At 43.1% G+C, this 14916-nt stretch overlaps 1 protein-coding gene across 1 annotated transcript in view; it reads right to left on the bottom strand.

Moving 5' to 3' along the window:
• Positions 1 to 11821: 11821 nt before the first annotated feature.
• Positions 11822 to 14916, bottom strand: part of Scp2 (sterol carrier protein 2) — a 75703-nt gene continuing 72608 nt past the window's right edge. The window contains exon 16 of the mRNA XM_042675715.1: positions 11822 to 12835. Within this exon, the coding sequence (XP_042531649.1) occupies positions 12740 to 12835 (96 nt within the window). The 3' untranslated portion in view covers positions 11822 to 12739. The remainder of the gene's footprint in view (positions 12836 to 14916) is intronic.

Raw genomic sequence — 14916 nt, 5'->3', positions numbered from 1 at the left:
CTCAACTTCTGCCCCACGCTGGAGCCGCCCTCCCCTCCCCCCCACCCAGGCTCCCGCACCTTTCCCTTCCCCTCGCCCACCCTGGGACTCCTCCAGCCTAGACCCTCCTGGACCCCTTCCCGGAAAAGCTTCCTGCCCTCCCACCCCGCTTGGCTGGCTCTGAGCCCACAACCTGGAGAGCCCCGGGGAGTCGGGGTGCATGCGGATCTCAGTCTTGGGAAGACAAGGGGCTGTGGACCGTGAGCCCTCCAGGCACCATCTTGCTCCCAGGTGCGGGAAACATTTTCCAAGTGAAGGAGCATTAACCACCAGCCGCGGAGGAGACCGGGTTGGGTGCCAGGGGCTTCGCGGGTGGAAGGCGGTGGGGCTGGGGGTCCGTGGTCAGTAGCACTCCGAGGGAGTAACAAGCTCTCCTGGATACAGCACCCCGGCCTGTGGGCAGGGCACTCACTCAAAGTAGCCTCTCCTGGCTTGTGGAGAAGGAAAACAAGTAACTCACACGTGGAGACACAACCTGCCCACCTCAATTGTCAAGGCCTGAACAAACGAATCGCGTGGAAGTAAAGCAGCACCAGAGTTTCATTTGTGCTGTCTGGCCAGGCCTCCTGTTTGCAGGTAGCACATGCGTGACTCTCCTACAAAGGAAGCCCAGCTCCCTGCAGACAGAGGGACTGAGTAAAACAGCCTTGCACCGGCTGAGCTGGGGCTCTGAGCCCAATCCTGCCCAATCCATAGCCCTCTCTGTGTTGGAAACAAGCAGGGCACGTGAGCATACTGGTGTAGTCTGAATTTGAACCCACAGCTGCCTGTTTCCATTACACCAGTAACTCAAGAACTTAGCAAGACTGGGAAAGGGAAATATTTTGCCTTCTTTGGCCTCAAATTCCAGTCCTCTTGAATTCAAACTTGAGAGTTGTATGATTCATGGGACGGGACAAGGGCCAACACAGAGGCATCTCGTGTCTTCTTCTGAACACTGGCTTCAAGTGGAACTGAAGGAATAGGATTCAATGGGCTTGAATAAACACAAACCAGAACCATCTTGGATGAGAGAAACAGCGCACACCCCAAGCCCGTGAAGTGCCAGGCACTGTTCAAGATCCTTTTTTTTTTTTTTGTCGGTCATGGGGCCTGGACTCTGGGCCTGAGCACTGCCCCTCAGCTCTTCAGCTCAAGGCTAGCGCCCTACCACTTGAGCCAAAGCGCCACTTCCAGCTTTTTCTGCTTATGTGGTGCTGAGGAATCGAACCCAGGGCCTCATGCATGCAAGGCAAGCACTCTACCACTGAACCACCTTCCCAGCCCCTGTTCAAGATCCTTCTGTATGGGGAAGGTATTGTGCACACTCATACCAAATACCTGCAAGGCTTATGTGTTTTAGGGGACAGATACTTGATTCCCTTAGCACCCAACTCCCACTGCAATAGGCTTTGCCAAACTGGTTCCCTTGCATGCTTTGTGGCTGTGTGGTGGGGTTGAGTCTGGAAAAATCAGCCGTCAAGTACTTAGGGGAGAGGTCTCAAGGAGTAAGTTAGTGTCATAAGGACCCCGGGGTCCTAGCCAGCCAGCATGAGCCTCAGGACATAACACGTAGCCTTTAGTTATCACGGAAAGTGATTGCAAGAGCAACATGCAAGCAGTCCTCTGAGTCAGAAGAAATGCACACTAATAAGCCCCTCACTGTGAAGGGCTCCCAGGAAGTGTGTGGAGTACGTGACCAACTCCCAGATCAGAAATGAGATGCACAAACACCTGTAGTGGACAGTGCAGTCAGGGCCCACTTTGGCTGTCCCACCAGTAACTGACTAATTGGAAATGACTAATTGGAAAGATCAGGGAAATCTCCTCCCCTGAGTTCCATAAAGACCCTGTGACAAATGAATTGCCAACAGCAGCCCTCTCTCGGGACCTCTTTCTGCAGTGGGAGCTTTGCTTTCTAAATGAACCAACTTCCAATGCTTCACCGTCACCCTCCATTGTCATCCATTCTTTGAATTCGGACCAGAACTCCAGTGCTGAAAGGCACGAGCGACCATATCTGTTTGAAGCAGTGTTGGGTGGAATCATTCAGTGTTTCTGGAGGAAAGTTGGAGATGATCTTGCTGCTCTAGAACAAAGTGCTCTCGCTTTCAGGAGGGCTGTAGAGAGTGGACTTTGAAATCTGGGCTTCCTGAAGCTATCTGTGCTGCCCTCAATTTCAGTTCTTATTCCAAACTTCCATAGTGTGTGGTGTTAAGTATAAGCTTTGTATATAGAGCTGGGTTCAAATGAAAATAAAAAATACCTACACCTCACAGAATGCCTCCATTAAGTGGGAAAATTCAAGGACTCTGTACAGCATTTGGCACGTGGTGAGAGTTCCATAAATGACAGCTGTTATTACAAACTCCCCCACACCTGACCAAATATCTAGGAATTTTTAAGATATGAATGAAAAGCCAGCCATAGTGATCTGTGTCTGTAATCCCAGCAGTCAGGAGACTAGGACAGAAGGATTTTGAGTTTGAGGCCAGGGTAGCCCACATTAGCAAGACCCCATTTCAAGACAGACTAACATGCAAACAAAATGGAAATGACAAGTGGCAAGAATTAAACAGAAACCTCTCTGCTGCTCAGGCTGAGTGCCTCTTAATTAGAAACAGTAAGAAACAAAGAACATGCAAAAGAAGAGAGAAGAAAAACATATGGTAGAGAGAGCTGAGACTGAAGAATTAGAAGGCTGGGCCATGGTGGGAGAGTGATGAATATGGGGAGAGAAAGAGAAAGGAACAGTGAGCTATTATACGTTGTCATCAGGGAAGAACATAATTGCTCTTACCTTGAGCTCAGAGCCCAAGACCTTGCCTTAGCAAGCAGCAGAGTCCCAAATAACGGTGCTATGGCAGTAACTTGATTGAATCACAGGCTATCATGTGGAGGTCGATGGATTCCATTTGAAGGATCTTCACAAGAGAGATGTCCACCAAGGATGAGTCAGAGAATGATAGAAAAACCACAAGCCATTTGAGGTACCCAAAAGTCTTGAGTGGAACTGAGCAAAAAATAAGTCTTTCTGGGCTCCTGTAACATTGCCTACAAACTACTACTGAACTTCTCTTGAATCTCATCCCTCCACTAGATTATGAGCTCTCCAGAGGCAGAACCTCATGTTCAGCAAAGTCCCCTTTCTAGTCAGAAAAACCACCATTGTGATAAAATTCCCTCCATCCAAGATACCCACACCTTCATCCCCTATAACCCATGATCATGTGACATGACACAAAGGGCTTGCAGATATGATGAAGTTTATAGATCCCCTTTTCTCAGTGTTGTGTTGGGGATCAAACCCAGGGTAAGTGATCTACTACTAAGACAATACCCCAACCCTCAAAGTTATAGGTTTCAAAATAGGGAGTTTCTCCTGGATTTTCCAGATTTGCCTAATCTAACCATGTGAGCTATTAAAAAACCAGAGATCCTTTTTTTGGCTGGAAACAGAGGACACAAAACAGAAGGGGTGTTCAGAGAAACTGAGAGACTAGATTCATGAGGACACAACTTGCTTCAAAGGTGACGGAGCCATGACCCAAAAAGGGGGCCTGCTCTGTGGGCTGACCCACCCTCGGGCCATCAGCAAGGGTACCAGGACTTCAGGTCCACAGCACAAGAACCTGAGTTTCTCCCAAATCCTGAATAAGCACCAGAGCCACGTGACTCTGAGTTCTGCCTTTGAGTTCTCCAGGCAAGAGTCCTGGGCAGCAATCCCTTGCTCTCAGGATACTTGGACTAGAGAAGGCAATTGAACCCAATGGGGCTCATGAGCATACAGATGTCACTGTCCCTTGCTTTAGTCCTATTCAGGTTTTCAGGTTCCAGTTCCAATGAGAGTTGCCTATGCTATCATTCTGTGGCTTGACCATTCTACCTTGAGCCAAAAAGAAAAAATGGGGGCTAGGAAGGTGGCTCAGTGGTAGAGTGCTTGCCTTGCATGCATGAGACCCTGGGTTCAATTCCTCTGCACCACATAAACAGAAAAAGCTGGAAGAGGTGCTGTGGTTGAAGTGATAGAGCACTACCCTTGAGCTTAAGAACTAAGGGACAGCGCCCAAGCCCAGAGTTTAGGCCCCATGACCAACACACACACACACAAAAAAATAAAAATGAAAATGACAAAAGTCAAGGGATGGGAGGAACAACTTCGGTTGCTTTCACACTAAAAAAAAAAAAAAAAAAAAAAAAAAAACTTTGACAGCTTCTTAAAAAACTTTTTTATTTTTTTAGTTTTATTGTTGGTTGTGGGGCTTGAGCTATGGGCCTGGGCACTGTCCCTCAGCTCTTTAGCTCAAGACCAATGCTCTACCACCTGAGTCACAGCGCCACTTCCAGTTTCTGGTGGTTAACTGGAGATAAGAGTCTCACAGACTTTCCTGTCCATGCTGGCTTTGAGCCATGATCCTCAGATCTCAGCCTCCTGAGTAGCTAGGATTACAGGTGTGAGCCACTGGTGCCCCGCCTCAAATTTGACAGCTTTTGAATACTGTTTCTACCAAAGTCAGTTATGAACAAACTCAGGTATAAACAAGTAAATAAGAAGAACATATTTTGATAAATGATAGAAAGCCTCAAGAATGTCAGTGACATGACATGACAGGGCACATTCTCCTGTCAGAGGACCTTTCAGTCACTGTTGACATCCATCTCTTGTAATGGGTTTTGGCCTCAGATCTTGCTAGCTGAGTATAAAGTAACTTAATATCGAGTTATATAGTAACTTTAAAACAAATCTGTGGTTGGAGAGTCTAGTTTATTCAGGACCAATTTTTATTCTCAGCAAGTTCAACTGACTTTCAGTGGGAACTTTTGTTTCTTACCTTCTGCTAACTAAGCAAACAATTCCTCCCCCTCATTGGTCTTTCCATCTCTCACATATTTGTGAACTGATATCACCCCTGCCCTGCGTATCATTTTGCCAAGTTTAAGGCTTCTTCTAGCTGGTCTAAGTCAACAATTTTGTAACTCTACTGTTTCTTTATATCCAAAACTCTTTTGCCCTTTTTTTTTTTTGGGGGGGGGAGGGGGGTCGGTAGTGGGGCCTGAACTCTGAGCCTGGGCACTGACTCTTAGCTCTTCAGCTCAAGGCTAGCACTGTACCACTTGAGCCACAGCACCACTTCCGGCTTTTTCTGCTTATGTGGTCCTGAGGAATCGAACCTAGGGCCTCATGCATGCAAGGCAAGCACTCCACTACTAAGCCACCATCCCAGCCCTTTTTTTCCTGCCCTAACGATATGTATAACCTTAAACAAAGAGTGTTCTTCATACTAAAAAGACACATTTAAAATTTTATAGGCTCATACCTATAATCCTAGCTACTCAAAAGGCTGAGATCTGAGGATCATAGTTTAATTCCTGCCTGGGCAGAACAATCTATGAGACTCTTATCTCCAATTAACCAGCACAAACAAAAAACAGGAAATGGAGCAGTTACTCAAGAGGTAGAGCACTAGCCTTAAGCAAAAAAGCCAAGCAAGATCACCAGGAACTGAGGTTTGGTGTTTTTCTTTTTCAAAAGAAAAGAAAACCTACCATTGTTAGAGAACCAGTATTTATTGCTTCTCTGCCTGCAATTTATGCAACTTTATTCATTTTATTTTCACTTTTTGCAGTGCTAGGATCACACGTAGAACCTTGTGCATGCTAGACAAGCACTCTATCATTGAGCTACAAGTATCCCCAGCCTTCTGCCTGTGATTTAAGTAAGTAGCATACTACAATCAATTTTGCCTGATTTTACATGAAAGTTTACGGACACAACAAATATAACCACTAAAATATTGAGCATTTACTCTTATTACTCTAAACAGTATTGTGAATATTTACTAAGTATTTAAATGACTATTCATAGAATCCATTAAATGGATGTAATTTTTTTGCAGCAAGTTTGGGATTATATATATATATATATATATATATATATATATATATATATATATATATATACACACACATATATATATGTACATGTATTTACACACACACACACACACACACACACATATAATATTTTCTTCAAGAAGTCTGGCTAAAATTATAAACCAGATTAAACTTCTAGCCAAGTGGAATCAGACTCCACATTTCTTAAGAGCCAGAAATCTGGCCCCAAATCCTCTGTTCTAACCAAGAACTAAAGAGCTGTTTGTTTGTGACAGTCTTCAGATAGATCTAAAACTAGACCTTTCCAGAAGATTTTGTAACTCTATTGAGAAAAATTCTAAAATTTGGCCAGATTTGGAGGAGGTTCCTGATAGCACATAAAAATCTTTGGGCCCAGAGCTGGGCGCGCTGGTGGCTCATGCCTGTAATCCTAGCTACTCAGGAGGCTGAGATCTGAGGATCACAGTTCAAAGCCAGCCCGGGCAAGAAAGTCTGTGAAACTCTTATCTCCAATAAACCACCAGAAAACCGGAAGTGGCGCTGTAGCTCAAGTGGTAGAGTGCTTTGCCTTGAGCTGAAGAACTGAGGGAAAGCTCTCAGGCCCAGAGTCTACTGACAAAAAAAAAAAAATATCTTTGGGCCCTCCATCAACTCTTTAGTACAAATTCCTAATCTGTATCAATGGGCCTCTGAACAAACTGAGTCCCAAGGAATCAATTACCCAGAGGAACAATCTGACTGATTCTTTTCTAGTCAAAAATATCAAGCAAATTTCTCTGTGTTCAAAAAGCAGTCAAGGCATTGGGTAACAAGAATGACAATGTTATAATGCATCTTGCTCAATGTCAACCTTTTTATCATGCATAAATAGGTTACATGTGGTATGTTATATATGTTAAAATCACACTATTCTCAGGTGGAGAAAATTTTGATTCTTATGCCTTATACCTTGTAGTTTAATCTAGCAAATTTACATAAAATTTATTAAAAATTAAAAAAAAAGAATGACAATGTTTGGCCAAAACGCAAATCTTCTGAAAAACATACTAAATAATTCTGTCTCCATTCATTTAGTAACAGAGACTATTACATTTTAATGGCTCTTAAGGAGAATGTAAAGACTCAGTCAACAAAACAAATTGTCCTCAATCCTAATGTCAACTGATTATGTGAACTCAAAGAATTGTCCCAGAATGTTCCAAGGAGTAATTTTGCAAGTGAAAAAAATATCGTCCTAACACTGGGCCTCATCTGCACAATCCCCAATATGTGTCTGACCATTTACAATGAACCCATCTCACTGCTAGCCCTCAAGACCCAGCAATGAAGGCAAGCACTGCTACTCCCTTTTCACAGAGGGAGAAATAGGCTGAGTCCTTACAGGGTCCTTAGCTCAAGATCTCTCACAACTAAGCACCAAACCCCGTATCTGGCAGGCCCCAAAGTTTTCCTACTAAACTAGGTTGCTCTAAGTGTATTCTTTTCTAAAGCTGCTAACATTCCAAAACTGTTAAGTTTCTAGCTTCTTTTTTCTTCCTAAGATGACATACGTGGGGAACACAGAAGGATAGTTCTATGTGACTGAACCTTTCACAAGGTATTTTACAGTCTATAAAGAACTCTAATATCATTGAAACATCTCCATTCCTTCAAGAAGTAGCTTTTGCTCTTACTCAGATGGACATTGAATCAATCCTAGAGACACAGAGCTAATGGTTTCCACGTTCGAGATATCTAAAGAGACCCATCCTAAAGTAATAACCCCTATTTGTACTGGAAGAAACTAAAAGCTGATGAGACTGGACGGTCTATCTAACTTAGCCTGCTGGAGGTAGAGACAGAGCCTCATAAGGTCCTGATAAAGCCTTTGACTATATGTAGCACCTGCTCTGAACATTCCTTCCTAAACTTGCTTTCTATGGCTACTTTTTTTTGATATATTCAACAAGGCTTGTAGAAGTGAGAACTCATACACATCTGGACAGGCACAACAATAAATAATTTTAACGCACAAACAACTCAGTAGGCCACTTCTTCAAAACATAATAAAAGTCACTAGGGAACTGATTTTTCTTACAATTTCAGGCCACTTCCATCTGACGTTGAAAGACCATAATGGGAGGCTGCAAATACTTTCTAAGGAAGGTCAGAACAAATGAGGAAGCATTTGTAATGTTTTATTTCATCATCAGGGCAACAGAAGGTCTTTGTAACAGAGAATGTAATTCTGAGACAGGATTTCCATCCTCAGAAACACCTCTGTGAACATGATAGTTATTTAGTTCTTCCTTCCCTTTTTCTTTTTCCTTCCTTCCTTCCTTTCCTCCCTTTCCTCCCTCCCTCCCTTTTCTCTCCTCTCCCCCTCCCTTTCTTTCAATGAAGATCCAGTGGCTCATACCAGCAATCCTAATTACTCAGAAGGAGGATCATGGGTTGAAGCCAGCTAGGACAGAAAAGTCCCCAAGATTCTATCTCCAATTAACCATCAAAATGCTAGATTGGAAGCATGGCTCAAATGGTGAAGCATCAGCCATGAGCAAGAAAACTGAATGACATGAATGTTGAGTAAGAACACAAAGCCTTGCATTCAAGACCCAGTACCAGCACATACACATACACAAAAATGATACTCAACCAAGATGGGGATGTGGGTATCAAAATGAATCTGTAAGATGCAATCTTGGAAGCTAAGGATCTGTTTGGTGGGAAGAACAAGTTCCTATGAAGAAATAATTAAATCTATTTTGTGGCCTGCGGGGACAGCTTCCCAGAAGCTATGTCTTAAAGGATGAAATGCAGTTCTCCATGTGGCAAGGGGAGGAGTTGATTGCTCAAGGTAGACACAGTGAGCAATGTGTTCAAGATGGTGTTAGAATTCAAAAGTATCGGATAATGTATCTGCTCCATATGACTCTCTTGGAACCTGAGTATATTATTTCTGGTCTCTTTTTTGTATCACAGAACTTTATATAAAATTAATTTCAATCTATCTTTCACCCTTACAATCCAACAAACCCAATTTTGCAGTGGTCACCAAATTTAGTTCAATAAGCATTTCAACATCCAATTATTGGACCTAACAAAATTGCCCTTTCCCCATTTTGGCTCTACTCTCTTCTGGAGTTTTCTCTGGCCCTCCCTTCTATAGCTGAAATCTGAGAAGCTAAAAATCTACCCCAACACTCCTTTCTTTTCTCACTCAAGCAAATACCATCCATTCCTGTAGCTTTAAATACAACCTATATGTTCATGACTTCCAAAGTAATAGTTCCAAGCTGACCTTACCCCTGAGCTCCAGTCTTGTAAATTCAATTGCTTCTTTAATATCTCCATTTGAAAGTCTCAGGCATCCCCAAACAAAGTTTAAAAGAGGAAATTATCAGGCATGGTGGTGTGTGCTTATAAAGATTTTTAAAGATTTTGAGTTTGAGGCCAATCCAGGTAAAGTTAGCAAGACCCCAGATTAAAACAAAATACAGGCTGAGCACTGGTGGCTCACATCTGCAATCCTAGTGCTCAGGAGGCTGAGATCTGAGAATCACAGTTCAAAGCCAGTCTGAGCAGGAAAGTCCATGATATTCTTATCTCCAATAAACTAGTAGAAAACCAGAAGTGGCACTGTGGCTCAAGTGGCAGAGCACTCACTTTGAACTGAAGAGCTGAGGGACAGCACCCAGGCCCAGAGTTCAAGCCCTAGGTCCGACAAAAAAACAAATTACAAAAATACAAAAAGGACTGGGGTATGGCATAGTTGCCTAGCCTATGTGAGGCCCCAAGTCAAGACCCAGTGACCCTACCCCATCTCCACACAGAGAGGAAATTGTTTCTACCTTTCCCTCAGAAACTTGTTCACCCCATCCTCATTCCAGTCAGGTCCACCTTGTAAATGGCCATACTGGCAGCCATTCTTACCCTATATTCAGTTGCCAGGTTCTGCCAGCTCCACTTTTGCCTATTTTTGCATATGTCTCCACTACTGACAGACACGCTAGGCAGACTTCTATGGCCTTGCACGCAAACACTATTCTCAGGTCCTCTGCCCCAACACATCATTCTCCCCTGTGTCTCCAGCAAAGGCTGAAATTGCTACAGCAACCAGCTTTTGGTCCTGTGCCCACACATACCCCAACTCCATCCTTTCCTGGTACACATGAGTTATGTGGGGTACATGAATTTCTCAAAGAAATGGGAGCAGCTTTAAGAGCACTCTGTCTTTTTCTCTCCCTCTGTGATGAAGGCCATGAAGATACACAGAAGTGAGAAAGGAACTTATAGAGCTGTGTCATCAACTGCTCCTGACTGCACTAACTATGAAATATAAATGCCTTACAGCAGTGAACAGTTTTCCATGAAATAAGTCCCTTTGCACTTTTCCCATTTCACCTTGGGCCTGTGGTTCCTGCTTACTATATAGCCATTGGCCCCCCAGGCTCACATTGGCCCCCTTGTAATTTTTGGAAAAAGCAAAGCCCCTAAACTTTCCACCTTTTCATGCAAAGTTCCGAGCACTAAATTACTTTCTTGCCAAGTACCAGTGGCTCACACCTGTAATCCTAGTAACCCAAGAGGCTGAGATTTACAAAAAAGTCCCTGAGACTCTTTATCTTCAATTAACCAGCAAAAAGTTGGAAATGGAGCTGTGCCTCAAGCAGTAAGGTACCATTCTTGGGCAAAAAAAGCCACGTGAGAGTACAAGGTCCTGAGTTCAAGCCCCAGAAGTGCCATGCACACATGCGCAGGGATTCACACGTGTGCGTGCACATGCACACAATCTTTCTTAACTACTTAGAAGACCCACATTATCACTGTCCCATCTTTTCCTGCACAGCATGTCAGTCTGTTAACTATTCATTCTACATAAGGAAAGATCTTGATCCATCTCCAGTGTCTAGCGATATACTTTCTGTACAGCACCGTCTATAAACAGCAGGCACTAGTTAGTACCTGATAAATAAATGAATGAAAAAATACTCCAAAAGTAGGATAGAACCCTACGGATCATTCCCCAGGAGCATGTAGTGGCAGTGTTGGTAAGGACAGTAAAGGAGCTCACAACCACTTAGCTAGCACCACATGACCTGCTCAATCATGACCCGCCAGGAACAAGGTTTAACCCTGACCTTTCACTTTCAAGACACAGCACTATACATTTTTACTCCTCAAACCAATTTCTGCTTTCATTAGCTCATCGTTTGATATCTGAGACCTGGGAGGGCAAATGATGCAGCAAACCCGAACTGTGGCTACATCCGACATTTCACTGGAATGCTACTCTGGGAGTGTTTTTCTTCTCAGAATAAGAAGCCAGGAACTCATTTGGGGACTTGGGCTGGATTAGTTTATACTCAGGTCTTTCCACCAAATGTTGTTCTGTCGGTCACAAAACCTGTGAAGCTAAATGGCCTCAGGGGACCTGAACCACAGTACTGACTATATCAGCCAGGGCTAAGCATGTGAGTGTGTGAGCATGTGCATGTGCCTGTACATGTCTGTGTGTGTGTCTGTCTGTCCATCTTTGGGTAAAGTAATAACATAACACTAGGGCCTGCCTGCATCACTCCCCCAAACTCCCAAATAATTCTGTGGAGCTAACTATACTCACAGGATTATCCCTATAGAAGGGACCATAGAGATGGTGGCATTAAATCCACTGCATGATCTGCTTTGGAAAGAGATCCAGCCAGGCAGTTATTTACCTACCTGAAAGAAGTCTTGACTTCTGGTCAAGTACTCTTCCCAATATACATGACATCTTAATGGAAAACTAGTGATAATGTCAAAGCAACCAGGTGATACTTTCCAAGTAACAGTTTGTAAACCACCCCCCCCTACCCCCCGCAAGTTTTCCTACATGCAACATCACCAGGAAACTCTGAGCAACAAGAACACACAATAAAAACAAAGGAAATCAGGAAGAGCTACTTTATTATCTATTAAATATTCTTCCAAAAGTATTATTTTTATTCCATGTCTGAATGATAAGAAATAATATTAGAATTTGAAAGACTATAAAGAAAAGGCAAATGTGGATAATTATTTAAGCATAGGAAAAAGAAAAATTATAGTAAAAGTTAATGAGATTACAATTTGAAAATTGTGCATCTGAAAAACAAATGTATTTTTTCTATTATTTTTAGCAACAGCATTATATGACTATAATACCCTGATTTTTCAAGAAATAAACCCATTTTAAAAATATTTTTACTTTAAAAATAGGCCTGTGTTCAACTACAAAATTTCCCCCAAGCTTTGATCATAATTCCTTTTTTGGTGGGGGGAATGGTTTCTGATGGTATGACATATGCAAAACTTTTAGATTTTTTTTCCTGGTTAATCCCAATGCAGAATGTTAAGAACTATTAATAAGAAATCCATGAAGGTTATCAACTGTAAAACACTATAATTACTGCTCAGCTATTAGTATTTCTGTTTTTACCCTAGTTCCCTTAAAGAAAAGTCTTAAATTGAATCTTCAGCAGAATAAACCTTATATATAGCTCTAAGAAAAACAAGAGCTTTCGTTTACATAATCCTTAAGATTTTACTGTTCCTAATTTTATTCTGAAACTTAAACTCACCCCAAACCATAATTACCATACTAACTTTGTCACGTACAATTGTATGGAATTCCGCCAAGCAGTAGTACACCACAAGACCCTGTTTACCCAGAGATTAGGAAAAACATGATCCATCACCCCGATTTAACAACAAATCTAACTTATGCTAGTTGCCTGTGTATGGTTTCAAGCTAAGCTGTGACAATACAGGAGATGGAGAGATATCTAAATATCTCATCTTGGTTTTCCCAAGTTGTCAGAGGTGTTCTTCACAGTTTAGCTTTGCCTGGCTGAAGTTGAAGACTCTGTAACTTCATTGCCAGGCCCATGTTGCCAGTGATTTTCAATTTACCTTGGAAGAAGGCCTGTAAGAAAAAGCAAATCGTTACTTGGTGATTCTAACGTTTCTAGACTATTCTATCCAAAACTACATAGCTCCTTCATTTGTTCAGGAGCACACTTAGAACCACTATCAACATGAAAGAATCTGCAAAGGCCATGCTTTAAGTAGAGCAGTAGAAAGGAACACTAGTCCCAAACTGAATCTGTCTTCACCTGCCTTCCTCAAAAGTGGTCTCTCTCCTAGATATCAGACAAAGTGGGTTCATAATAGATTTCATTTAAAAAACATTCTACATGAATTGGAAATACAAACTGAAAATTTCAGTAGGCTGCTCATTTAGAAACTCAGGATTCAGCAGATGCCAGTACTCACGCCTGTAATCCTAGCTACTCAGCTGAGATCTGAGGGCTGTTTCAAAGCCAGCCCAAGCAGGAAAGTCTGTGAGACTCTTATCTCCAATTAACCACCAGAAAACCAGAAGTGGTGCTGTGGTTCAGAGTGGCAGAGTGCTAACCTTGATCAAAAGAGCTTCAGGATGGGCTGGGAAGGTGGCTCAGTGGTAGAGCGCTTGCCTTGCATGCATGAGGCCCTGGGTTCCATTCCTCAGCACCACAAAAAGAAAAAAGCCGGAAGTGGCGCTGTGGCTCAAGTGGTAGAGTGCTAGCCTTGAGCTGAAGAGCTGAGGGACGGCGCCCAGGCCCAGAGTTCAGGGCCTCCCCCCCCAAAAAAAAGAGCTTCAGGACAGTGTCCAGGCCCTGAGTTCAAGCCCCAAGATACCACAAGAAAAAAAATCCATGTAGGAGTCGGTAGAGGGTAGAGGAAACGCCACTAAAGATTCTCCTTTCCCAGAGCAGGGCTGATCCCCGCAGGATGGCCACTAGCTCCACAGTGCTCAGTGCTCAGGTTACTCTTTGGCTCAGTGAAAGTGTCGGACCATTCGGAAGGGTAGAGCTACAATCTGTTCCATTTAACAATGCCTAGGATTAGACCACATGATCTTTTCTAAATTTGCCATGTAACAAAATCCCAGGAAAACTAAGAGAAATAGCAAAATGGGAACATAAGCAAGACTCTGGTCTTCACTTAGTCCCTGAAATCAGGAAGAGCTACATGCAGTTTCTGGTAGCCTCCGTTTTTCATAGATATACAAGAAGAAAAGCCTCTCAGGACTTCATCGGTCTGTTTTGTTTTGTTTTTTAAATACCTCCTGGTAGGGGTGACTAATTCCTTTCCCTCCCCCTCCCCTGTCTGGACAAACTAAATATTTCCTTTCTGTATGGGCACAAACCCTTCTGTCTGATGACTTAAAGGTCCGGTGTCTTTTGGAACACAATATATTTAACATATGTCATTTAAACATATAGACTGAACCACTACATCTCTTTTTTTTAGTTAAAAGTGATTTCTTTCTTCTCCTTTTTTTTTTTTTTTTTTTTTGGTGTATGTTGTGGGTTCTGAACTCTTCTGGGCCTGGGCGCTGTCCCTCAGCTCTTCAGCTCAAGGCTAGTACTCTACTACTTGAGCCACAATGCCACTTCCTACTTTTTCTTCTTATGTGGTACTGAGGAATCAAACCCAGGGCCTTATTCATACAAAGCAAGCACTCTACTACTGAGCCACCTTCCCAGCTCTGAGTTTTAGTCTGGTCCTTGTGTGCTTTTCTCCTGGAGAGCACCTTGCTTTGTTCTAGCCAAACACTGAGAATTTCACTCAAGATTTCCAGACAGGTCCTCTACTGAGCATAAGGAAAGGACATTAGCACTTTATTAGAGGGATCTGTCATTTGAATCCTTAATTCCTCTGGCTGTTAACAAGTGCTGAAGGAAAACAAGCCAACAACTCACTCCTCCAACAGACCATCCACAGACACCCTGGGAGGTAAAGGGCAGCGAATGTGCCAAGGTGAGGCCATGTGTGCAGCGGGCCAGCTCCAGTCCTGGTGGCCTCTGCTGTGCCCAGATTTCTGGAGCAGGCAGCAAGGGACGAAGTGTAGATGCCAGTGTTGTGTGATCATCCAAAACGCCACAGGCCCAGGGCTCTCACACACCACAGACCTGTGCCTCACAGCTGCTTAGAAAAAGCATTTGAGAAGGAGCATGTGAT

This window comes from Dipodomys spectabilis, unplaced genomic scaffold (genome assembly GCF_019054845.1).
Source record: "Dipodomys spectabilis isolate Male_0828 unplaced genomic scaffold, ASM1905484v1 ptg000002l, whole genome shotgun sequence".
Taxonomy (NCBI): Eukaryota; Metazoa; Chordata; class Mammalia; order Rodentia; family Heteromyidae; genus Dipodomys; species Dipodomys spectabilis.
Note: the sequence above shows the minus strand (reverse complement) of the source record. Positions and strands in the feature narration are given on the sequence as shown.